At 44.1% G+C, this 24,613-nt stretch overlaps 1 protein-coding gene across 1 annotated transcript in view; it reads left to right on the top strand.

Annotated features, from left to right (window-relative positions):
* The first annotated feature begins 6 nt into the window (after positions 1-6).
* Positions 7-24,613, top strand: part of CFAP77 (cilia and flagella associated protein 77) — a 61,178-nt gene continuing 36,571 nt past the window's right edge. The window contains exon 1 of the mRNA XM_026860455.1: positions 7-50. Within this exon, the coding sequence (XP_026716256.1) occupies positions 24-50 (27 nt within the window). The 5' untranslated portion in view covers positions 7-23. The remainder of the gene's footprint in view (positions 51-24,613) is intronic.

The following is a 24,613-nucleotide window of genomic DNA, read 5'->3' as shown; positions in this document are numbered from 1 at the left end:
GGCTGGGGGTGGTTCGGGACAGCATGTTGCGCAACCCGCTCATCCTCAAGGTGAGCCTCGGCGCCCCCCGGTCCCTCCCGGGCACCCCCACCCCGTATCCTAGCGCCGGTACCGGCGAACAGGACCCCAGGGTGGGGGGGAGGGTATCACGGTCCCCGCGGGAGCCGCAGCCACACAGCGAAAAAGTTTCCCGTTAAAGCACCTGAAAGGTGACAGCAATTGAAAACAGTTTTCCCCCCCAGTGTTATAGGACAAGGAGGGAAAAATGTGTTCTCTCACAGCTCCTTCGTGGTTTATCACCGTTAAACACCCGGTAGCCCCTGGATGGTGACAGGGAGCAGCATGGGATGGGTGGGTTTTTTTTTTCGGGTGTTTTTTCAATCAATAGCCCCACGACTTGAGGAGCTCTTGGGGACAGGGACCAAGATGTCACTGGGGCTGCTCTCTGCCAGACCCCCGCAGCAGAGGGGTGCTGGGGAGGGGGGACGCAAACTCTAACCGCCAAAATGAGGATTTTCATACTGGCAGGGGAGGTTACAGTCACTTCACAAACTCCTGACGCTTCTCATTTTACCAATTCCACGTGTATCCCCGTCCTGTGGCTAGGCTGAGCTCTGGGCGGGCCTTAGAAAGCTTCAGGCATCTCATTTCGGTTCCCTCCTGATCAACAGCCACAGAAAGTGGAGCTTTAACCCTTCACCTCCCCTCGAGTCGTGCGTGCCCCCCCTCCCCGCCCCAGCCGGCAGCTGAAGTACACCTCTCGTCCCCTGGATGGCACTCGCAGAATAGCTTCGTGCCCTAAACCAGCTCTTTCCGACCCCAGTCCCAGTCAGGGACACGCCGCCGGGCCGGTACTGACACCCCCACCCTCCCCAAGTGGCGAGGGGCCGGATCGTTGCTCGGAGGGTGCAGAGGGAGAGAAACGGCGGCTGCAGCCCCCGCCAGCCCCCCCCGCAGCGGGCTCCGAGCCGTTGGACCAGCTGCACTTTCCCTCTTCTCCTGGCGAGGGCAGCCAGTCCTGCTCAAACGCCGTCGTCGTTTTTCCACAGCAGCCAGCGGTGACATTTAAACCGCGGCTGCTCAGCCTCTGCTGCGGTAGTTACGCTCTTGAGTTCCCCCGGTAAGAGTACCCCGGCAGCGGCAGGCTTGGAAGTCGGCCATAAAATGTTGGCATTAGGAATATCACAGAAAATTTGAGTCTTGCAACACTGAACTTTTTTTTTTTTTTTTTTTTTTTTTCCTCCTCATAAAACTCTAAAAATCGATTTGGAAATCATATTAGGAAAGCAAAAGGGGGGGAAAAAAGTAGGTTGTGTGTCATAACTCAAAACCAGCTTCACTTCTTCAAATCCAAAACATCTACCTTCTGTCTTTTCTCTGGATCCTGTAAATTTGATAGGAAGTGGCAGTATCTTTGCTTCTAAGTGGGATTGGGACAAGATCTCCTCACCCAGCTGCCCCCTAGAAAGAGCTGGCATGGACAGGCATAGCGCAACCCACCTCGGGTGCACTGCTGGGGGGTCGGGAGGCAGCCCCACATCTCCCCCATCCCTCCAAACTGTTTCTGCCTTTCTTAGAAAAGTGTGCCAGTAAATACATTTTTAGGCAATTCATGAATATGAATCAGAAGAATATGTAATTATGTGGCACTTAAGGTACGATAAGGCATAATTGCAGGGGCTGGGTTGATCCTACTTATTTTCATGATGCATCTACATTCTTTAAATTAAAATAAGTATAAACCATCCATCGGCACCGTAAATCCCAGGTCTACGAGTGTAACGCTGGGGTCATCCTACAAAGGGTGGCTCCTCTCCTGTAGTGTGTATGTTGCAGGTAGGTTACATGTGGCCATTAAGATTATGTTGATTTACGTGGGAGTTTTGCCTGTCTGGATGGGAGCATTCGGCCGAGCGCTGCCTGTCCCTAGAGCTCAGTTGATGTCTTCTCCCCTTGGGTCCAGCAGTTTTCTCAGCCTCAGCTTTAAGGCTTCAGTATTTTCTCAGCGTAACTGGTGCAGAGCATCCCGGCAGGGGGAATTGGGAACAGTTATAAATCATGGGATGTTTTAATAAGACCCAATCTGGATTTCTGCTATCTGACCAGGTGAAACTCAAATTTGAGCAAGTTTTGAGAAAAAGTAGTGTTAAATTTTAGCATTCTGGACAACTTCTGTTCTTTCAGAGCTTCTTTACAGGAGGGTGTCCTTCACCCTGATCCAGCCAGTAAGGATGTAGAGATCTTCATTCACATGATGCAATTCCTTTTGTGTGAAGTAACTAGGCTATTAACAGGGATCATTTTACTCTTGGAACCAGCGGTAATTTCACCTCATGGTAAATTATATTGTAAAGTTTGTGCAATAAACTGCTGACCCCCCTGCCAACTGCCTTCCCACCTTGCCTCATGCCCCACCGAATGCTGAATTTACCAGGGTGTCCTCGGCTGCCAGGAGGTGACAGTGATGGGATGGCAGTTTACTGGACAAGTGCTGGCACTCGGGCAGTCCCGATCACTGGTGCACACACCAGTAGTGGCAAACTCACAGTGTCAGCCCTCTGCCACGTGTCCTCTTCATACTTCCAACTGCAGCTTGGGATCTCTTCCCCCTCCGGGGAAGGGACCAGGTATTTTGGAGAGAGTTGCCAAAGGGGATGGCCAGCAAGTCCCAACCCTCCTGCTCTGCAGTGCCACCTGAAAACCAAGGACATAAAGATGGTTTAGAAGAAAGGGACAAAAGGTTTTGAGACAACTGCTGCTTGGACAAGTGCTTCTGGCAGCCCTGGGAAGGCACTGAGGAACGCATAGCTCCAACAGCTGTCATTAAGGTTCACCCAACAGCAATACACAAGAACCTAAAACCTAGAAGCAATGAGTGGGATGCTTAGTCCCTGATCTTCCTCCAACTAGTCCCCAGAACCCTAGTGCAAGTGTGATCAACCTCCTACATCGCAGCAGCTAGCAACAGGATCTCCTACTTCCTCTCCCAGTTCTCTCACGTATCTTCTAAAGGAGGCATCACGTATTCAAAGGGAGACCACTGCACAGACCGAGTGACCCTCCTGCCTCAGCTCTGCCCAGCCCCATCCTCCTCCTCCTGCAATGTGTCTGCGCACACCGGCTATCACAGATTAAAAACATCATCTTTTCACAGAAAGATTTCTAGGGATCAATGCTCTATTTTTCTCTGGTAGAATATATGATGTGTTTTAATTAATCAAGGAATTAATTTAGTTTATCAATATATATTTGCTTGCAGCATAAAACTGAGGCAAGTATTTCATCTACTGATGCCAGTAAAAATCTGAGCAAAGCATTTTTGGTTTGTTTGTTTTTACCAGTAAAAGCCTTAGCCAAGCACTTTTCTCAGTACAAACTTACCAAAAACTACTGTGTTACAAAAATAAGCCGGCTATGGGCAGGGAACAAGACTTCTCTACGCTTAACCCTCAGCATGCCACACTCCAGGAAAAGTAGCCCACACCAGTTTGGTTACATTTGTATTAACATCTTTTGGATAATATGCCATAATTACATTCAACATATCACTGCCAAAGTCATTGTTGTCACCAGCCTGGAGCTGGTGGTGTGTGAAGGTAAATGGGAAGTCAGAGCTGCCAGACCCACACACCAAAGCATCCTCTTACCCGTTAAAGTGTGGCCAGGGGACACGCAGAGAGCAGGGAACTGCTCTCCGTGAAACACCTTCAGAGCTGAAAGGCATCCGACTCGCCTTCAGAGCCCCAACCGCAGCTCTCAACATTAAAAAGTTGTTTCAGAACTGGCAGTTCTGAGGAGGAGGATGGTGATGGTGCTTTGCTGGCCGGGAAAGGCTTGTGCCAGGTCTGAATCCAACTCGTCCAGGCTGCTGGAAAACCAGATTTAAAAACAGAAGTTTTCAGCACTGCTGGAATGCCCAATATTTGTTTTAAAAGCTTATTATTTACATGACGACTGGCTCTTTTTATTGGTCTGAATGCCAGGCCATTTAGGGTTCATTTTCCTAAGCTCTTTATCTCCAGCCCTGAGGGCTGGAATTGTTTCTTTTTTCAAAATAAGATTGAACAAGAGCTACAGGAAGGACTCGGGCAATAAAATTTCATCAGCTACAGTTTACCGAAGAATAATATATAATCCAAAAAACCTCACAAAACCACAGGAATTGGCACACTGATAGCTTTGGGGTTGGCAATTCTAGCAGAGGAAGGATTAACCAGGCCAGAGAGGCTGAACTGGCGTTTTTAGTGGAGGAAGGGGACACCTGGGAGCCTGCACCATGCCCAGGGAGAGCGGGTTGCTGTGGGTGACAGCAGGGCACCCATCAGGTGGCCGTGGGACTCCATCACCATGTGGGTACCAAGTAAAGGCAGAAATCTTTTTCCTTTCATGCCTACTGAACCTTATCATGAAGTATTTCTGAGCCACCTGACTTGTCACAGGGCAAAGCACTGCTGAGAGTTGTTGCAAACTCATTTTGGTTTCTGGAATAATCCATAGGAAGGGCAGCTGAGAAAAGCAAGTAGAGGCATTTTATCAAACTAAAATTGTGTCACATCATGGAAAAAAAAGCTCTAATTATGCAAGACACAAACATGGACAAATGCAGGGTGTGAAAAGGAATATTACAACTTCCAGTTGTAAAGTGCATGCATCACAAACATCTCTTGCAATTACTGAAAGGGCAGATTTTCCATCCATGAAGCTTTTAAGAGACCTGCATCGTGGCTGTAACAGGGCTTTTGCATCTGAATGTTGTGCTCAATCTTTGGGCCTTTAACCTTCACTTTCCTTCTTTCTTTTTTTTTTTTTTCTTTTTCTAATCTTCTCTCCAAATCTATTCATCTTTAGCTCTCCCTGCACTGCTGTAGCAAGGAGCCAAGGTGAACCTCAACTGATGCTCCCATCTTGCCAAGCCCTTTCTCAGGGCAGAGCTAGGATACACCACTCGCCTTTGCAATCCTCATCCACCTTTATGCAAGGACTGTTAGCCCACACAGGAAGGGAAGATGATAAAATAAAGGCTTCTTTACAAACATACCCGTCACTGGGGGTTCAGGGAGCGGCTGTACAAGCCATCACAAACCGTGCAGGCGGAGTGTCTGTGCCACGGCTGCACAACAGAAACCAAAATCATCCCCCCTCCACAGAGCACCTACGACCTGAGTGTGCCGAAGCAACGCGGGGCCCTGCGGTCTCTGTAGCACACCTCTGCTCTCCTCAAGCGACCTGAGGGGTCCACCACAGCCAGGATCTCACAACTTCCATGTTGGCCCAGAGCCCCAGGTGTGGCAAACACTGCTGACAGCATCACAGCCCTACAATACAGCTTTGGATAACTTCCCTCAGGTGTTAGCTTTGTTAATTTAAATAACTGTTGCCTTTCCTAATACATGCTCTCAGCTGTTTGGAATCAATGCGTCTATTGAAAACAGTCTGGGTAACAGATTTTAGCTCGGCTGTCTCAGGTGAATAACCCCTTAACACAGAGCAGAGTAGCCACAAGTACTGTGAGCTCTATTTGGAATAAGGTCATCTTTTATTTGGTGTTAATTATGCTGTTTACCTCAAATAACTACACGTGCTGAGCATCCTGCCTTCTGTGCTTGCTGCTTGGGGACGCTGAGGATTAATTAGTGTTTATGCAGCATTTTGTGTGCTTATTACTATTATTATTATATCACTACTACTATTACATTTTTGCAATCTAAGGCCAGTGTTGTGCTTTTAAAAAATGTATTCTGAAATGTCTACACAGTACAGCTCAATAATTCATTAGAGAAATAAACTAATGAAGGGCTGGTTAGTCAAATAATCATTAGGTTTGGTTCTCAGCTTTGTCTTGCCAATGCTCCGACTTCTAAGGGTTTTCTTCTCAGCATGAACTCATTTAAGATTTTAAATGAATTATTTGGTACACTAAAAATTAAACTCCTTATGAGCTTTAGTGCCCTCCCATATTTTGCACAGACACCACTGAAATAAATAAGGCATTTCCAAGAGGCAAGTAAACATTCTGCATGAATGTAAGTAGTGGGGTTTTTCTCCTGGTTATTTGAAGACAGGACTTAGGCTACAAACTGCCAGCTGTGATTCAGTGGACAGAGGGATGCCACCAGCAGCACCGGGCATTTGGAGCTGCTCACCCCCAAGATTGGCATGCAGAATGTAAAAGCAAGCAAAAGGGCATTTTGATCCTTTATGTGAACAAAACAATGCAAATTGGTGAGACTAATAAGCCCAGAAACATTACAAGGTGAATGCCTTTTATGTTCGTGAAAATCTTCTATGTTTATTTGTCTACTACAATGGAAATAAAGCTTCAAAGGCCCTTTGATTTAAAAGTGCATTATTGAAGTCAGCCAGCACAATAATAACCATTAGACCGAATTGCTGCATTATGACCCTAATAGCAGCGTTGTCATAGCAGAGAACATCTGTACAGACTCTTGCCTGAGTTGTTGGTGATATAAAAGCAGAAATTAAGCCAAAAGACGAGAGAATGTAGGCAGAATAGAAAAAAATAAAATGAGAAGAGGTCACAAATGGGTCCATGCACTCACAGTGCATCCAGAGCTGCAGCAGGCTATAAATTTTTATGATGAACCTAAAACTCAGCCTTTATTGTCTGAAAGATTTAAGAAACTTTGAGGGAGAGCCAACACCAGTTTATGGCATTGGCCACAAACCATGTTAAGCCAAGATACGATTTTCAGAACAATTCAAATCCAAGACAACGTGCAGAAAGTCAGGGGTATTCCAAATCTCCGTAACATGCCCTTAGCCACAAACCCTTTGCCAGAGCTGCACCAGAGACCCAGCTAAAACTGGTAAGAGCACAGGAATATCTCTGCCCTGTTTCCTCTCCGTCCTCAACTTCCCACTCGAACAGTAATTGTCCCTCCTTCTTTGGCACAAGAAAATGACCTGAGCATAGAGGAAAAGCTGGCAGAGGCTCAGTAAGGACCATCCTGGATAGGAAGGCGTCGAGCAGGCAACCGGTGGGCAGCTGCCCAAAGAAAAGGTGAAAATCTCTTCATTTTTAAACCTTTCCCACCATCATTTCCCCTCTTTTTGAGTGCTGCCTTGCAGGATATAGAGCAAACGAAGCACGTTCATGGCAATCACAGGGACCAACATTTTCAGTTCTGCATTTTTGCAAGTTTTTAGCCACACTTTCCCCAAGGGCAGATCGCTTTCCACGCAAATTCTTAGAGATGCTCTTATGCTTAATTATTGAATTTGAGAAGCCTTTGTCATCTTGCAGGGATTGTTTAGTTCTTGCTTGGCTGCTCACATTGTAAAGATTAGAGAGAACCTGCATTTGGAGGATATTTTCTTTTTTTATCCTCTGGAACTTTACAAAATAAATTACACTGACTTTTCTACTCACATTTATTTGAACTAGTATAGATAAATGAAAGTGGGACCCTATTACTAGTTTCCCAACAACAGCCTTTAAGAAAAACTTCACTATCAGGGGAAATATCTCTAGTCTGATTTTTTTTTTTTTTCTTTTTTTATGTCTGAAAATCTTACAAGTGAAATCTGATTAAAAATAATAGTGTAATTCCCAGGCTGGGGGTGGGGGGTGCAGAATCAGAAAAGCAAACACAGTGAACCTTCTATTGCTTAGTGAAGAGCTAACTAGGCTGAAAAATAAAGATGGTTTTAATCGTGAGCTTCGGGCTGCTCGCCCAGGTAGAAGAGCCCCTTTGTTTGCAGCACGCTTTTTAACTTCCCAACGTCCCTTTACATTTGGTCTCTCCGATCACCCTCCTGCTCGCTGCCCAGCCTCTCCCGTGGTTCCCAGGAGATACACCAGTCAGCTGGTCAGGAGGCGACTGTAACTACACTAATTACCATGTATTACGGTGTGTTAAGGCTCTAACACACGACGAAATGCAAGTTTCCCCGCGCCAGCGCGGCTGCATCCATCGCCGCGCTCTGCCCCTCCGTCCTCCCTCTCCGCAGTGCCACGGCGAGGGGCTGCCGTGCTACCTCTGCCGCCAGAATCAGGGAGCTAAAATTGTTATCAGATTAGCCCCAGCAATGAAAAGCACAGTCCCAGATCACACTCGCAGTTAGTTAGCATTTAGATAGGCTGGGACGGAGGTCTGTACAATAGGCATCAAAGCTGAACTCTTGGTGCAGCGAGAGGGATTAATTTCTTTAACCAACATGCCTGATCTGGCCTATCTCATTACCCTGCCTTGTCAGTGTCGATGTTAGATTTGATTGAAGATTATACCATTTAGGCCTTTCCCCTGTTTTCCACAGAAATCAGGCCTATTGAATTGCACATTCTTCCATGGGCCCCTGTCAATACTCAGTGGCCTGAGCCTCTAATTCTGCTTCATTTAAACTTCATCAACTTTTCCAATCAAGTGGAAGGATCTGAAATAGGCTCCGTAAGCAGAAAGGCCCTTTTTCCTTTTGTCAGATAATTTATTCTGTTTTCTCTTTCTCTCCCCCTTGCTTCCCCACCTCTTTCTCTTTTTCTTCTTTTCGCTCCCTTTCCCTGATGCTGAAAATGAGATTACAGTATTTAAATGACTATGATAATCAATCGGGGGACCTTGAGCCGAGATTGAGGTTAATTTTTCTTAGCAGAACAAAGAAGCGTGATGCCATCAGGGATTTGAAGGTGCAATCTGTGTTTCATGCTTGTATTCCTCCCCCCCCAACCCAAAACTGCAGTTTTAGGAGTCTTTTCTTGTTACTAACTAGGCAGTTGTTGTGATTTTTAAGAGGCAACCCCTAGGAGAGGAGAAATGTAATTTTGGGCTGATAAATAGCTAACGGCCCTCAATCGACAATTTTAATAGGAAAAAAAAAAATTCACTTACATGGTGTGACTGCAGATCTAATGAAAGTGCTATCATTGCCTTATTTATTTTAAATATACTCAGAATAATTTTCAGCAGTGCTACGAGTCGTCCTTCCAGCCCGCTCAGCAGAGTTGTGAACTTTTAACTGAATAACCCTCTTTCATCCAGCCACTCTTAGCAGCTTTCTTGGTTGCCTGGAAAAAGTGGAGACTTTTGTCATGATTTTGCTAATCAGAAATGGGATCACTTACGTTCATCTTAAAACCTGCACGGAAATGGCTTGTTAAGTCTTTAGATGATTTATTTTTGGTTGTAACACGCCAGCATTTGCTCACCTGGATCTTTCCCCTACCCTTCTCAGGAAGAGAGAAAGAGAAAAATATGCATTTCTTTGCTTCCATCCTAGCTGTCTTGTCAGTGCTGTTTTACATGCTGCCACCCAATGTTATCTTTTATTTGTGTCAGGAGAGAGGATTTGACAAGTTCAGTATACAATGTTCATTTGGCAAGGCAAATTTTTCATACCAATTTTGAGTAGAAAATGAAACCATCTTTCAACACAACGAGCAACATCATTTTTGGACAGACTTATTATGAGAAGAAGAATTGCAAAACTTTATTTCCCTGCACGATCCAAAAAAACCCTGGAAATGAGACATTTAAACAAAACAATAAATACATGTATGAATGTTTGAGGCCATCAGTTTGTTTTAGAAATAAAAAATAACCACCGGCTGCTGTCAGGTAGCTGTGGCCTCCTTTTTGTTAATCAGATGCTGCTGAAATTGGTTGCATCATAATGTAGCTTTGTTTCAAATCTTTTAAGCTGTCAGAAGATTGGGAAAGGCAGACCGACTTCAGAAGTTTGTCAGCATTCGCCAAGCAAAACAGTCATTAGTCGACAGCACGTAGGCTGAGGTTTGCAAAGATGCCCAGGGCCTGAGCAAGGGAGGGACTAGGGGCATTTCAAAGGGCTCTGGGTGCTTCACCTCCCTCCAGAATCCCAAATGTAACTTCTGGTGGTACTAAATACTCCAAACAATACAATTAATGGAAAAAAAATCTCATTATAAATTCTGCTGTCCCGTGTGTGTGTCACCAGTTACATGGGTACAGCAGATTCCTTGGGGATCAGGCTTTTGATTTTCACAGCCCCCCACTACAAAGGGCTTCTGGTCCGTGACAAGGACTTGATGGTGCAACTGCGTAGCGAGGACCCAGGGCAGTTAAATAAATATTTTCCAAGGAAGACCATGCATTGAAAAAGGGCTGTCAAACCTTCACTGGGTGACAAGTTCATTTTAGCTCCCAGGACCCCTGCAAGGTTGAGAGGTGCATCCTGAGAGCTGTGTAGGGCTGCATGTCCTCCATGTTCTGCAAGTCCACGGGAAACCTTAGCCTGTGATGGGAAATGGGATTTTTTTTGATGCCCCAGCTACGACCCTCTGTGAATTTTATCCCCAGCAAAAGAAGCAGCGGCCCCAAGATGCCTGTTCAACCCCACAGACTTGCAAGAAGCTGTGTTTGTCTCAGGCAGTGGTTTGCTCTAACAGTCTTCTCTCTTTAAGCAAATGTTGACTCACCACGGGGAAATTAAAACTCCATTAGACATCGCCACATTGTAGAGCAGACCCCATTACAGCGGTCGAGTTGCAATTAATTGGTTTCTTCAGATATTACTTAATTCTGGGAAGGCACAGATAGATGGGAAGGACAAGGCTGATCTAAACAATCATTTCCTAAAACAACATAATCTAAATAAACTAATGAAGTGATTACATAGTTATTAATCTAAATATAAGGAAGAGTCAAAGAAAATATTGGGTATATAACAATTTAGAGAAAACAGTAGAGTTAATACCGTTCTGGTTAGACTCATCATGAGGCAATCAGCATTTGTGCTTAGGGATGGATGCTGGTTTAGCAGATTAATTATATTTCATGCAAAAAACCTGCCGTTTCAAAGCATCCCTGCTTTTGTTCAGTCTGTTGTTCATGCTACTTAACTTTTCAACACATAGATGGAAGGGGCCACTGCAGGTTTGGGGATTGTTTTTTAACTAAGGTTAATTTTGGATTAGGAAACGTAGAACAAAATAACCATAAAAAGAGGTTCACTTTTGTGGACATGAAATAATTAGTCATTTGGAAATATTCTGGCACAGGGAGGGCCAGGGAGTCCCTCTGCAGAGAGGCAGAAGGGAGCTGCATGCTTGGGGAGCCCACTGCATCAGTGCCTTGGGTCCGTGGGGCTCCCAAGAGTGGTGCAGTATCCCCCCAGCCTGCTGCCAGCACAGGGAACAGATCCAGCCATCTCCCATGTAGCTCTTCTGTGCAAAGCTCATTCGCTTGCATTATCAGGGTGAGAAAGTATTTGGCTTCAGGAGAATAAATAACTAGGCCTTATAAGTCATTAAAAATGTATTACAAGAAAAATACAGTGCGGCTATAAATAGAAAACAAAGCAATTCCTATATAAACTTTTACCATGACTGTTACTGAGACTATTCATCACTGTCTGGTTTTAAGTGAGTTTAGCATCCATGATCTCTGGAGACTGATACCCCTTGAAGCTGCAGTTCTGCTCTGGCCCTGGCAGCCTCCGTAAGCCTCCCCCAGTGTTGATGATGAGCGTTTAGTGGCTCAGGTCTGTGACCTGCTCAGTGTCTCTGAGATGGGGGCAGAGGGGCTGGTCAGCCCCAAACTGGAACTTTGGTGGTTCCCCCCCCCTTTTTTTTAAAAAAAAAAAAAAAGTGGAAATATTTTACTTATTTCTAATTCAGTTACATCTGTGACAGTCTGACACGTAGCAGTTACTTCCACAAAAGATACTCTCCCTGCAAACCTCCACACATACAGATCTTTGACTTAATGTGAAATGAACTCTATGTAGCAATACATGAATCATTCAGTCGTACGTCATTACTGTCTTCCTTTTTGTTACTACTTAAACAGCAGTTCATGTAGGTGAAGTCAAGTATACCTGGCCATTTTTAAACCTTTCCTGAGGAATATGCACATTTTTTGAAGAAGCTGGTATGATCTCCACATTCTGCTTAGCGCTCCAAACAAAGTCAGGGCAAGCTTGCTTTCAGGGGGACATGAACTGCACTTTGTGTTTTCAGACTTCAATGTTAAGAGGTTTTGTCCTCTGGTCTGGTTTGGTTTTGTTTGGGTTTTTTTGGTTTGGTTTTTTTTTTGTCATGTCAAGCAATAAAGGGGGAAGAATTAGGTGGCTAATATACCTTACTGCTACTTGGCACCTACCAGCAAAGAGGAGAACTCAAAATTTCAGCTAACTTCAGCTGTGTGATGTTTTAACTTTAAAAAAAAAATCAAATCCTGACTGTGATCCCAACACGAAAACTCTGTGGTAGAGTACTTGCAGTGCTTAAACTCCTGTGTGTAGCTAATAGGTTGCTCCAAGGAAAAGACTGGGTTTCCTTGGCTGGACAGTGATGAACAATTAGAGATCACAGCACCCAGGTGTACTGAAGAGTCCCTAGTTACGTATTCAGGTCAGGGAAAGTAGGCCAGAGATCTACATGGTGAATCCTAATAGTCCGAGTTGTGGTTTCGTGGTGAGGAGGACATTTTGTGCAGTTTATGTCTTAAGAAATGTGATGTTTTCATCACTATTCTGTTGGACATGTGGTCCAGAAGGGAAATGTTCTGTTTATTTGCAAGACTACAAACTGGCCAGGGGCTGGAAGGCAATGTTCTGATCTTTGCAAGTGTTGGGGTGTTTAGGATCTGGGGTCACGCTGTCCTGTTTGTTTCCATTAATGTGTCTCTGACTCAGGAACTCTGCAAGAGGGCGAGAGCTCTTGGTTTGCATCTAATTCCTGATTGAAATGTAGTGACTCAAAACTAGTTTCAAAATAAGCGTGTGCACTGCAGTGGGGTCATTCACACGTTGCATGGGTGTGAGGGAGAGCAAAATTGCTCTTCTGCACAGACGTGTGCTCCGATCTGCACTCCCAGGCATGGAAACTGCTGGCTGTGAGGGTCTCTTAAACAGAACAGACCCATTGGGCTCATTTCTGCAAAAATGTGAAATTCAGCAAGCGATGACTGGAAAAAAGCAATTTCCTTTTCACGAAATGTGGGCATTTCACTTTGTTTTCATCCTAAACTCACAAGTACCTCTTCCTAAAATGCTTCCCCAGCCTTCCCCAGTTGGGGTCTCATTGCTCACCTCCCTCCTGCAAGGCTGTTAGCGTGCAGCAGTCCCTTTAATTTGGGATTTTAACAAGTATTTCTAAATACGTTGGAAAACCTGTGATCCTATCTACCATGTCTATCCTATCAGATGTGGTTCTGTGCTTTCAGTGCCTTGAAAACAAAGGGGAAGAAAGTTGAACACATGGTATCCTCAACTAGAAAGGGCCTCTCTGTAAGAGGATATTGAGTTGTTTTATAAAGCCCAATATTACGCTTGAATTATGCCTGAATAAGGAGAAAGAACATTGTTAAAGAGCCCTAAACATTGACCATAGTGGATCTTCTTTCTTCCAAACCCTTCAGTGGTGTTGTTTTTGGCTGTTAATGATTTGGTATTGTATTTATAAGCCGGCAGGGTAATCCAGAGAGCAGCAGGAGGGGCAGTTGCCTTAAATAAAGCTTTACAATGCTGCTAATTAAAATGATCCTTCCTCTCCCCGTGATGACTAATGAGACAGAAAGAAGAACCGGGGAGGGTTAATGAAAATGTTGCCATGAGATTCCCTATTTTTAATTGGTCTTTTTAATGTTTTAATCTTCTTTACAGTGTGGGGGTGGAGACAGAGAAATTTTCTTTCAGCCTTTCTTGTACCGTTCCAATAGGTTGTAACGCATGGCATTTGAAACGTGCATTTCTAGCTATATATTGAGTTGGTAACTGAAAGTCTGAGACGGAGCGTAGCCTTGAGATGGAAGAAGCAATTTTGGACTTAACTGAGAACAGAAACAAGAAACGTGAAACATGTTTTTAAGCTCAAGCTTCCAAAACTCCAAGGGAGCATTCGTACCCTGAGGACTGAGACTAAGATCTATTGTGAAGGATTGGCACTGACGCTCAATAGTATTTAGAGCTTTAGGTCGTGATGCTCTGTTAAAAGCAATATTTATCCCATGAGTATGTCACAGTTCACCTCAGATGTCAAGAATTCAATTAATATTCTATTTAATAGAACACACCATGACCTAACCTTTTAATACTCTTAGTGTGTCTGAGCCCTCCTTATTAGTGTCACGCTCTAACTTTCCTTCTCAGCTGATGCATCTAACAACAACTGGGATGGGGAAATTGGGAGCAAGGAGAGAAGGGAAGAGATTTAAATTACTTTTGGACCTCACTGTGAGGATTCAGCAGCTTTATCCCTTGTAAGACCCGGTTTGCAGGGGGTCAGCACACCCCACTTTCCCCATTTTTATGGGGTTGACATCTTGCGAGTTTCAATTTTCTATCAATTCAAAACCACAGAAGGCACTGGCAAATTTTTCATGGTTTGAGCCAGTCCAGTTTTTCACTGGAACAGTATTGCCCCTGCCTCAGACGGCATTATCAAACTTAGGGTCAGGGGAAACCATTCATGTGAGTAACACCTGCAGGGTTTTAAATCTTTGGCTTGAAATTTTGTCTGTGTACTGTGATGGTGGGTTATAAATACTCAGAGACTTTGAAATCAGCACTGCAGCAACAATTTCCCTGCATTGCATCTGAAAATGAGATCTCTTGAATGCATCATGATTTTTCAGTTCAGATTAGAAAATTACAGGACTCCTTCTGGCTTTGAGTCTATGAGTAAACAAGGCTGCCTTCTTCCCCCCCCCCTCGGTCACTAGCAGCAGTGCCACAGCAGCCCACCTCCACCCATTTGTGGCTGAAATCAGAGGTGCAGAACCAGATTTTGCCATCCTTGTGTCACCTCTAGTGGACTACTAGGAGAAAGCCATAAAAACACAGTCAATTGTGCATTTCAGATCTTGTGAAATAGAAGACAGGCTTAGCAATCAGACCATTTTTATATCTAGCTTTTTTTAAAAAAAAAAAAAGAATTAATTTTTAAAATACCTAATTAGGATCTGTTTCAGCCCCACACCTTTCCTGTGCAAGACCTGCATAATGAAAGCATTAGAAACGGAAGGAGACTGAAAGGGAGTGTTTTAAATTATTCTGTATCGTGTAGCCTTCACGTTATGAGATGTACTGAAGAGCAAAGGCTTTTTTTAAGGCAGCATTTCCCCGACTCCAACGAGGCGGGTAGGATGGGGTTAGCACGGTAGAGAACACCTGCCTGCAGCTGGGAGGGGGCCACGCTATTACCACACCTGTGATTTCAGTAAGATTTGTTGGGAAGATCAACCAATAAATATAGAGTCTGTACCGCAGCTCCTTAGAGTGGGAGGAAGAACAGACATTGTGCCAGATATTTTCATGCAACTATATTCATTATTTATGCAGAAGAAGAGATATTTCAGGAAAACAGAGCTGAACCATGAGTGACAAGGTATCTTTCCAGAGCGCAGGGTGCAGGAAAATTGCACTGAGGTTGACAGCTTTTTAATGTAGAGTCTCTATTTCACTGAATTACTGCATGTTGGCATTTCGAAAGTACAAGATGACCTATTTATTAGCTGTGAATCAAACAGAAATTACATGCTAGAAAATAAAAAAGTTGTATGTTTCTTCCAGCTGGTAAGATGCTTATCCTAGAGAAATAATATATACGTAAAAGAAAACCTGCAAACAAAGGATCATCAATCACAAGGCACTAAATTTAATGTCATAGGACCTATATTAATCTTGTAATATTGCAATCATATGTGCTTGTTCCCTTACATGTGATGTAATATTAAATGTATATGTGTCATAATACTTTAAAATTTCACTGTCCTTGCTCCGCTTAGGCTCCTATCATCCTCTTCCCTTCTGAAGAGGAAATACTGGCTTGCAAACTTGGCTCCAACAAAAACATGTATCCTAGAGCAACACAATATAGCTCCGAGATCAAGCTTTCCATATTCCTAGCTGACCTCTTCAGGCTTGTGCCCTCTCCATGTACAGGTGGAGTTCGGAGATGTCCCCAGTTTGGGGATGCCAGGCTGTCTAGTCCTGCCTCTCAGTACATGCAGTTCTTTTAGCTCCCAGAATCCTAACCAAGCTTGAGCAAGAGCTGCCCAACATCACCTGTAGTGCCGAAAGCAGCAAGTTAGGAAGGGAGAATGTAATTGCTGTGACCAGCAGTAACGGACTATTTTATACAATATGAAATACCATGTTGCTATGCCACTGGATCTTCCAAATCCAGTAATCTTGGAAATTCCATCTGCAATTCACTTATGTAGAGGGGTTCCTACAACAAGTGGAAAAGGCAGGTGAACATCACCCATCCTATGTCTCTCAGTCACACATGGATATGCTTTTATCATCCATCTAATTGATGCAAAAACCCCTGGAAATACTACTAATGATGCTGTATTTCATTATTTCATTAGAGATGGCATCAGCCCATGGCTTTCAGCCAATACTTGTGGGTCAGCAGTAGCGGGTGAATCTCAGAGCCTTGGTTCTGGAGCAGTCTTTCACAGTCCACCACTAGAAAAGCAGCCGTTGCTCAAAGCATGCTGTTTACTGCTGCTTTAAAAGTGTAACAGAGGCACAGCCAGCCCTGGAGCGTCTCTATGATGTCATGAAAGAGTAGGAATTTACCCACAGCTTCCAGTACAGGGAAACCACAGGTTTCTCTATGAATATCAATGTACAGTAGAAACTAAGCACCACAGGCACGTGTCTGAGCCTGGAAGGAGAAGGAGATGTCCTCTCCTGGCCCCTCTTTGCCTTCTTGCTTGTAAATGGGCAGTGCCAGAACCTCAGGAGGAAGGCAACCAGCTACAAAACTAAATACTAGAAACTGCGGGGCCATGCAGATGGAGCATTTCCCTGGGGGAAAGGCAAAAGCAGGAGGAAAAGCTGCTAAAAGTAGTAGCCCTGCAATTTGCCAGAGAGGAAAATGCCGCATGTGAAGGAAATCCCCTTACAAAGCACAGCTTGTCATTTGGAGGGTGGAAATCCCACTTTCCCTGGGAACTTTAATATTTAGGAACTTAACAAAGGACCAGAAAGAAAAAGCTAAAATTGTTGGATTTGACAAGTGACATTCAAATGAAGATGGAACAAGTTTCTGCCTTCTCTTCCCATGTCTTCTTACGTAAACAATTTAAGAGGTAAATTGCAGGAGCAGATGTCCAAGCCCAAACCTAGAGTTTATTATTAAATATTAAATACATTCATAAAGCTGTATTTCATATATCTTTTAGCTCAGGAAGTAAATAGTTTTATTTTCCATTTTTGAGTCCAAGTACCACAACGATCAGTATGAAAAGTAATCCCCCCACAAAAAAAAGGCCAACGCATGGAATATGAAAGAGTGTAGAGAATTGTTCAAGAGAGACGTAGACACACACAGCTGCTATAAGTATGCAAGAGTATAGAAGGAATAATCTGATGTACAGATTGATGCAGGCTACCAGCAGTCTATAAATACAAAAATCTGCAGTATCACAGTGAGTAGATGGCCTCATTTCCTCCCTTCCTCAATCCCTCCTGTTCCCCTACCCTCTGTAGCAAGAGCACAAAGTCTGGGTGTCTTACTGCATGGCCTGGATGTTGTTTTCCCCATCAGAGCGGCAGGCTTTGTAGGGAAGATGAAATGATTGCTGACTCTTTTCTTCTCTTCTCATTAAGTTTGTTTACATTGTGGACCACTGAGGCTTCACTGGCTTTGTGTCTCATGTACTCTGCTTTGAGAATCCCCAGCATTCATAAAAGTGAAGCCAGCTAAACCTGCACAACTCTTAGATTACTTAGAAAAGTCCAGTATGAACTTTTATCACATATGCATCGTTTTTCTTTAAAAAAAAAAAAACAAACTGAAAACTACAAATTGGCTCTGCAGAAAGAAGATTGCCGATAGGTTTATCCTTAGACCTGGAGGTGATTGTACCCAAACCCATTCTGGACCAGCAGCCTGCAGAATCAGGGCTCCGTTGTACCCCAGTGACTATGGCCAAGATCACCAAACTCATCCTGACTTTGCAGTAACCTAACAAGCACTTGACCCATGTCCTGAAGAGGGCAATGAGCAATAACCTCCCAAAACAATTATCATTGCTGCTAATCCATCCGTGTGGCAGGGAAGGGGAGGACAGCGTTAAAAACTGCTGGTCCAGCTGACGACCCCAGAAGGAAATGAAGAGAAAGAAAAATATTACAAAATTCCTGTTGGCTTACCTGAAACCTGTTAGCAGAGGCACGTGGTGAACTTTATAACTGCACCTTTGGCTCTGCCACTTTGCCCTTCTGAGACCGCAAAGCAGTGTCTTTCACCAGCCTTAAATTCAAATCAGCTTTGCAATTAAGCACTGCTTTGATATATATGGAGATATATATTCTATCAATATAATTTTAAGACTTATCAGTATAGTGTCTACTTCCTCACCATAGCTGGGAAAAGAGTATTTTTTAAATACATGCTGATCCAAGTAATTTGCAATAGAAGCAGGGCAGTTATCTCAGTGTTGCACATTCATTCCAAGTTAACACATAAGATATCTTTGGGAGAAAAAAAAATAATCTATACATTAGAAATATTTAATTGACCACTTGATATTATTCCAATCCCTCTGTGTTGAATCCTGAATGGTAAAACTTAACATGACTCTTTTTTGCTTGAATTATCCTCCTGCTCTTGCATATATACAAGCTACGTGCTGTAATGCAAGACTCATACATTCGTCTTAGTAATTTATCTCATTTCCTTTGGAATGGTGTCCCTCAGTGGCTCAGAGAAAGTGGAGCGGTTGTTTTAATAGATTTGAGTTTTATCTGCCTCTCTATTTGCAGCAGGGCATAATAATAATAAATTATGATACTAATAAGTAGGTTGTGCAGAATGGACTACAGTGGTACCACTTCCCTCCCCCTCCAAAAAAGTAATTTATGGGTACATTCTTGTGACTTTAGGGGTGTAATAAATTATCAGGGTTCGTTTTTCCATCCAATTTGAGGCAGTGCAGCTGTGTTTTGCAAGCAATAAACTCTCTTGTTGTATTTCTTAGCTAAGCACTGAAAAACACAGTGTGATTTTTTTTCCTTCCCTTCCCAATTATTGTTGCAACGCCTGGTAGCTTCTCTGTAGTTAAGGGTTTGCCAGTGCTTCTATTATAAACCACAATTTTCAGGGGCCTATAACTTTGCTCTTTTAAATCATAGAGGGCTAGAACTCGGTGTACATCTCTGTCAATCTATATGCTTTTTTAACTGAGGAAAAAAGCAAATTTTTCCTGGAGTCCAGAACTTCCAAATTGGAGCCATGTGTGGAAGTCAGAGACACATGGGTGCGAGTAGCTGGTAATGCTTGGATGCCTCTTCAGCTCCTGAAAAGCCTATGAGTGCCTCTTATTTTGGACACATCTTGGGGTAGTATTTGAGCCTTAATTAATTTTTGGCGCAGTGGACAGGGAGGGTAGCACCGTGTGCCACTGTGTTGCCAGAGGTTTGGGGATCAAGTATGAGTCAGCCATTTGCAGAAACTCCCTCCTTAAAGGTGATGCCCTGCCATTGAGTGCTGGCCCAGTGGTTCAACATGCTGAAAATACAGGTGTAAAGAAAACTGCAGCCGTTCACCCTTCCCAAGCACCAGCCTGCAGTCTTAGCTGACCGTACTGACCAAAATACTGTCACAGGGTCTCTGAATTCAAGGAGAGGTTAAAGAGTCTTTGTGAACCTGGTTCCCATTCCCGATACTTTCCCTCTTTGCATTCATCCTGACATGAGCAAATGTCAAAGAAGGAAGGAAGAAAATGAGAAGATTCAACAGCACCACTAGAACTGTACAATCTCTCTACAGCAACCTTGGAGACCTGGGGCTGGGAGGTACAGTACATATTCAGCTCTGCCAGAAAATGGTGCATTCCTTCCCCTCTGCAAAATCATGGAGAAAACAAACAAACAAACAAAAACCCAAACCACCTGGTTTTCTAATACTGTTTTGTACAGGTACAATTATGTCCCGCCTGTATCGCACAAGCACTGCTCTGCAATAGGGCACCAAACACCTTCTAGCACAAGGGAGTAAACTGAGAGCGGAGTAAAAATTACTCTGGGTTTCCAGGGTGTTCTTAGGGGGGAGCATTGTGGCAGGGAAGGAGCAGCTCACAGCCCCTTTGTGCAGGCTGCTATTCCAGCTGCTCTCATATCAGGCCGTACAGCACTGCCAGACTAATGCTGCTGCTAAAGCAGCCTTCTACGTGATCAGCAATTAAGCTGTGAAGTCAGCCCCTTAATATTATGTTAACATAGTTCAGTATATTAAATGTAAAACAAGTCATAATTTTTAAAGGTACCTCGGCTTACTGAGTTTAAATGAAGGCGGCAGTAGGACTATCACAGCCATATGCAAATCACCTGCATTTTAAAGCTAACAATAGATTTTGCTTTATTGTTTTGGCATTTAACGAGTGGGAAAATAATAAATTAAGCCACATGGGGAATCCCTGGTGCTTTTACAAACTGAAGCAGTGCCCATTTGGAGAGAGAACATTCCCCATTTTTCTCCCTAGCTGCATTTCTCTTAACCCACCATCTTATTAAAGCTTATAGGGCAAAATTCTCCTCTCATATTCCTCTGGCAGCTCTTAGTCCACATTCAGCTCTCCCTACCTTCCTAGCTGTCTTTCATCCTGTGAGCTTTCTCTGCAGACAGCAAACAGAAGAAGAGTAAAGACTGGCTGGGCCATAGGGAGTCAGAAGAAAGATGTTGTCATAGTTTTAGGAGGGTTACAATAGCTATTAGAGCATGGACAGCTTTTTCTGCCTGTTGTAGGCAGGGATGCAGTCAACAGCTACCAGTGCAAGGTCTATGGAAGAGGTGGCTGTGTTAGGTTCTGGTCAGCAGTAAGCAGGATCCATGCAGTGAAAATAATAGGGCCTCTGCAGCTGCCTGGTGTGCCCCCATGCCAGGTCCCAGCTACGACATCAGTGTCAGACTCATGGCTCAGTGGAGCGGTGTTTGCCTGGGGCTATATAGTCAAAAGAAGGAAGGGGATGAACATCTTAGCAAGATGATCTCTCTGGTTTGAAGCATTTTGAATAGGTTGTTAGATCCAGTCGCAAAAAAAAAAAAAAAAAAAAAAAAGCAGCACGTGGTATTTTCATTTTAACTCACTCAGCTCTTGCTGATCAAAGCCCTGAGCCAAAAGTCAGGCTCAGCTGTGAGGATTATAGACTATCTCAAGGTAAAAGAGACCATAAAGATTATAAGGATCTCAGTCACCTTAGACTGATGGAATGGGCAGGTGCTGATCTTGCAAATGGCCACATTTAGTGCTCTTATCAGCAGTCATGAAATGGAGCTGAAGACAGATCACATCATACGTGTTCACTCTTGAACGCCATCCTAGATGTGTCTTCTCCAGGCCATGTTTTTACAAGTCACCAAAAGGAAAATACACTGCTTCATTGCCCACGCTGCTCCTTTGTGTGGCAAGCACAGACGTTCCTCGTGCAGAGCAGACACGCAAGTACGTTCAACATGCTCTTGCTTCCTGTGGTATCTGCGAGAAGAATGAGTTATACGTGTCCAGAAAGGTATCCCTGCACCTGCGTTCCCCCAGGCACACTTTTACCAACGCCAAAAGATGCAACAGAAATCAGGAACCGAGGTAAACCAGCCAACCTAAAGTTAACACAACACGGCAGCATTGACTGGCAGCGGAAAACTGCCAGCGAGAGTGAAAATTTAAACAAGGCAAACAGGAGTGTAGAGAAAACACTTTGAATGGAAACCTGCAAACCTCAGACAAGTTTGGAACATGCCTAGGGATAATTCATCAGCTTCCATCTCCTGGCTCTGTACAATCTCTTAGAAAAGCCCATGCAGTCTTGCTGCACATGTCTGTTTTCCATCAAATCTGCTGTTTGTCCTATTCGATGCATTTCATTTGTTGTGTATAACATTTGCACTTACATAAGCGCTACATGGGGAAATTGTAGCTAGAAGGTTTGTGCAGCCCTCTGAATATACGAAGTGCTGCTCAAGGATTATGGATATTTTCATAATAATTCTCCACCACTGCCTATGTTTGAAGTCAGGGATGTCTGGTGGCTGAACTAGACAAGCAGAACACACGCAAAAGCCCAATTAGCTGCTTACTGCTCTTAGAGCTCTTACAAACACTAATGCATTAATCATTGTAAAACTAAGAGATGAGCATTGTTCTGTACCCCTGGGTCAGTTCAGTCGGGATGTAACTTGACTGACGCTGAGAGTTCCATGACGAATCTTGTCCGTTCATCCCCACTGTGCAGGAGAGGAAACAGAAACAAAGGCAGAGCACCTCACGAGCCGCCTTGATCTCAGCCCACAATGTCCCTTTGTAAAACCTGACCAAGTCTCAGCTCAGGAACAAGCACATCCTAGGCTCGGGTCCAGCTGAGCATCGATCCTCCATGCAATGCTTTCTGTTTATGCTGTTAGAAAATCTAGATACTGCTTGAAAGATGGAAAGTCTAAAAATGACACCAGAATAGACAGGGAAGGGCTAAACAGCAACATAAGTGTTTGGTTCTGTAAGAGATGCACAAACACACAAAAGCAACTGGCTCTAGGAAGAGCTTTTCAGATTACTTGAAAGTCTCTTAAAAAAATTGATTAAAATACAGATTCTCCCTATTATTTTTCAATAATAGAAGTGCAGCACAGAACAACTCACTAGTGCCACAAACTACTTTTTCATTTCTGTTTTTGTTTCATGCTTCAATATCTTCTTCCAGCTGCTCATGTCTCCTTTTCCTTCTCCTCCCTTTGATCTATTAGTTTTCCCCAGAAATGGGGTTTATAAATCATTGTAATGCAGCCCTGGGAAAGACGGTGCTTAGTGCAGGGAGAAATACATTGCAGCTAACAGCCACGGCAGGGAGGAAAACTCTCACCTCGTAGTGGGGCTTTGGCGACAGGTTACTGATGGCGCTGGGTTATTTTATGTCTGCATTCGTGCCATCAGGGGCAAGGCCGCAGGGAGCGCTGCCTGTACCCCCTTTGCAATATTTCAAGCTTCCTTCTGCAGGCAAAAACAAACTGCTCAGGGACTCGCCAGGGAAAGGGGGGAGGAAAAATTGCTAGAAGAAGGGGAGGGTAGGCAGGACAGGTGGGGATGGATCACTTAGTTCCTGCTTTTGCACGATTGCATCTTTTTAAAAAGAGCCGTTTGTCTCTAACGCACCCTGAAAAGATGCAAATTTCATGCAAGTCCCATCTATTGGCAGCAGTGGCAGGATCCAGCTCACCCATGAAGATTTCCACCCCTTTGTGCCAAAGCTTTTGTGTTCCCATTTTGCACTTGGGAAACTGTTGCTGGAGGCCAGTGGGCACGGCTGACCCTGGCACCGGGGCCCCCTCTGGCACTGCCATGTTTGACCCCCAGGAGAGAGGACACAGCTGGTGTTCAAAAATCTTTTTGTGCTTGAAACCTAAGATTTGGGCTTCTTTTTCCAGTCAGGCTTTTAAAAGTTGGCTACAATGTTGGCTACATCTAAAATGTGAAGCTGGGAGCAGTGCAAGGCTGGGCAGCAGGTTACTGAGCAATCTCAAAACAACCTTTCCAGGTCAAGTTGGTGGAAGGGCTGCTGTAGTGTTTGTGGCATGACACTGTGGCCAGCCTGGGGTGAAGGTCTGAACGTCTCCCCAGCAAGGGGGGGTTCCCCTAAGTTCCCTCCTGAGAACAAGGGTTAGTCTTAAATGCAGAAAACCCAACGTCATCATACCGCCAGTGACACAAACCTCTGTCAGCAGAGGTTTAGGTACTTCTCTCCTGCCCTGGAGTGCAGCATGGATTAGGGGAACCTATCACCAGCCCAATTTAATTAGGGAGGAAATCTTCATAACCTCCTAAGAGCAGCACAATCACACACAAGCTACAGGCTCTTTGAAGCACTTGCTGTGTTTTTAGGATCACCAGCTCCTAATAAGACTACTCCAGGCAGACACACCATCCTTTAGTTTCGAGAGCACACAAAAGAGACACCATGCTGGAATCTTACCTCTATCTTTAACAAAGCATTACCCCCTCCTCACCCTCTTCCCCATAATTGCCTTGTTATTGTCATTGGTGCCATTGTTCATTGGCTCGGCCATAGAGAGGCCCGAGGGAGCACTTCTGCCTTAGCTAAACCAATATCTCCTGCAATAACCCCCCGCAGTTTCCCCTTTGCTATCCCATGTTGAATAAATCCTCCATCTCTGTTTGCTGAATGATCATAAAGATATGATTGAAGTTTCAGATTTATGGTTTCCTTCGAATCGAGGAGCAACTCCAATAATGCCAGAGCCTGTTTGCTGACTGCTTTTGACAGGATATATGTAAAGGGAGATTTGTAAGAGCAGAAACAGGAATGCAAAGATTAAAGCAAAGTATTTTCTAGACATGCAGTGCACACATATGCAGTCATGTGTAGGGGCTGAATTCACACACATGCTTCCAGAGCATCCTCCGTGCAAGGACCTCACTGTGGTTCCCAAGCACCCTGCAAAGCAAAGTGTGCACACAATATTTTATTCTAGCAGCAAATCTGTCTTGAGTAACCACACAAGGGACCCACACGAATTGGTTGCCTAGTAAAGGAGGATCCTAACTGAAGAACTCACACAACCGTACTGAAAACTACTCTAAAGTGGTTGCTGAAGGCTGGGAGAGGGCTGTACATTAAGGTGGTCCTTACTGTCAGCTTCACTCTCCATATC

The sequence above is a fragment of the Athene cunicularia genome (genome assembly GCF_003259725.1).
Source record: "Athene cunicularia isolate RWA chromosome 17 unlocalized genomic scaffold, athCun1 chr17_part1, whole genome shotgun sequence".
In the NCBI taxonomy this organism is placed as follows: domain Eukaryota; kingdom Metazoa; phylum Chordata; class Aves; order Strigiformes; family Strigidae; genus Athene; species Athene cunicularia.
The sequence above is the reverse complement of the archived record's forward strand: the minus strand, read 5'-3'. Positions and strand labels throughout refer to the sequence as shown.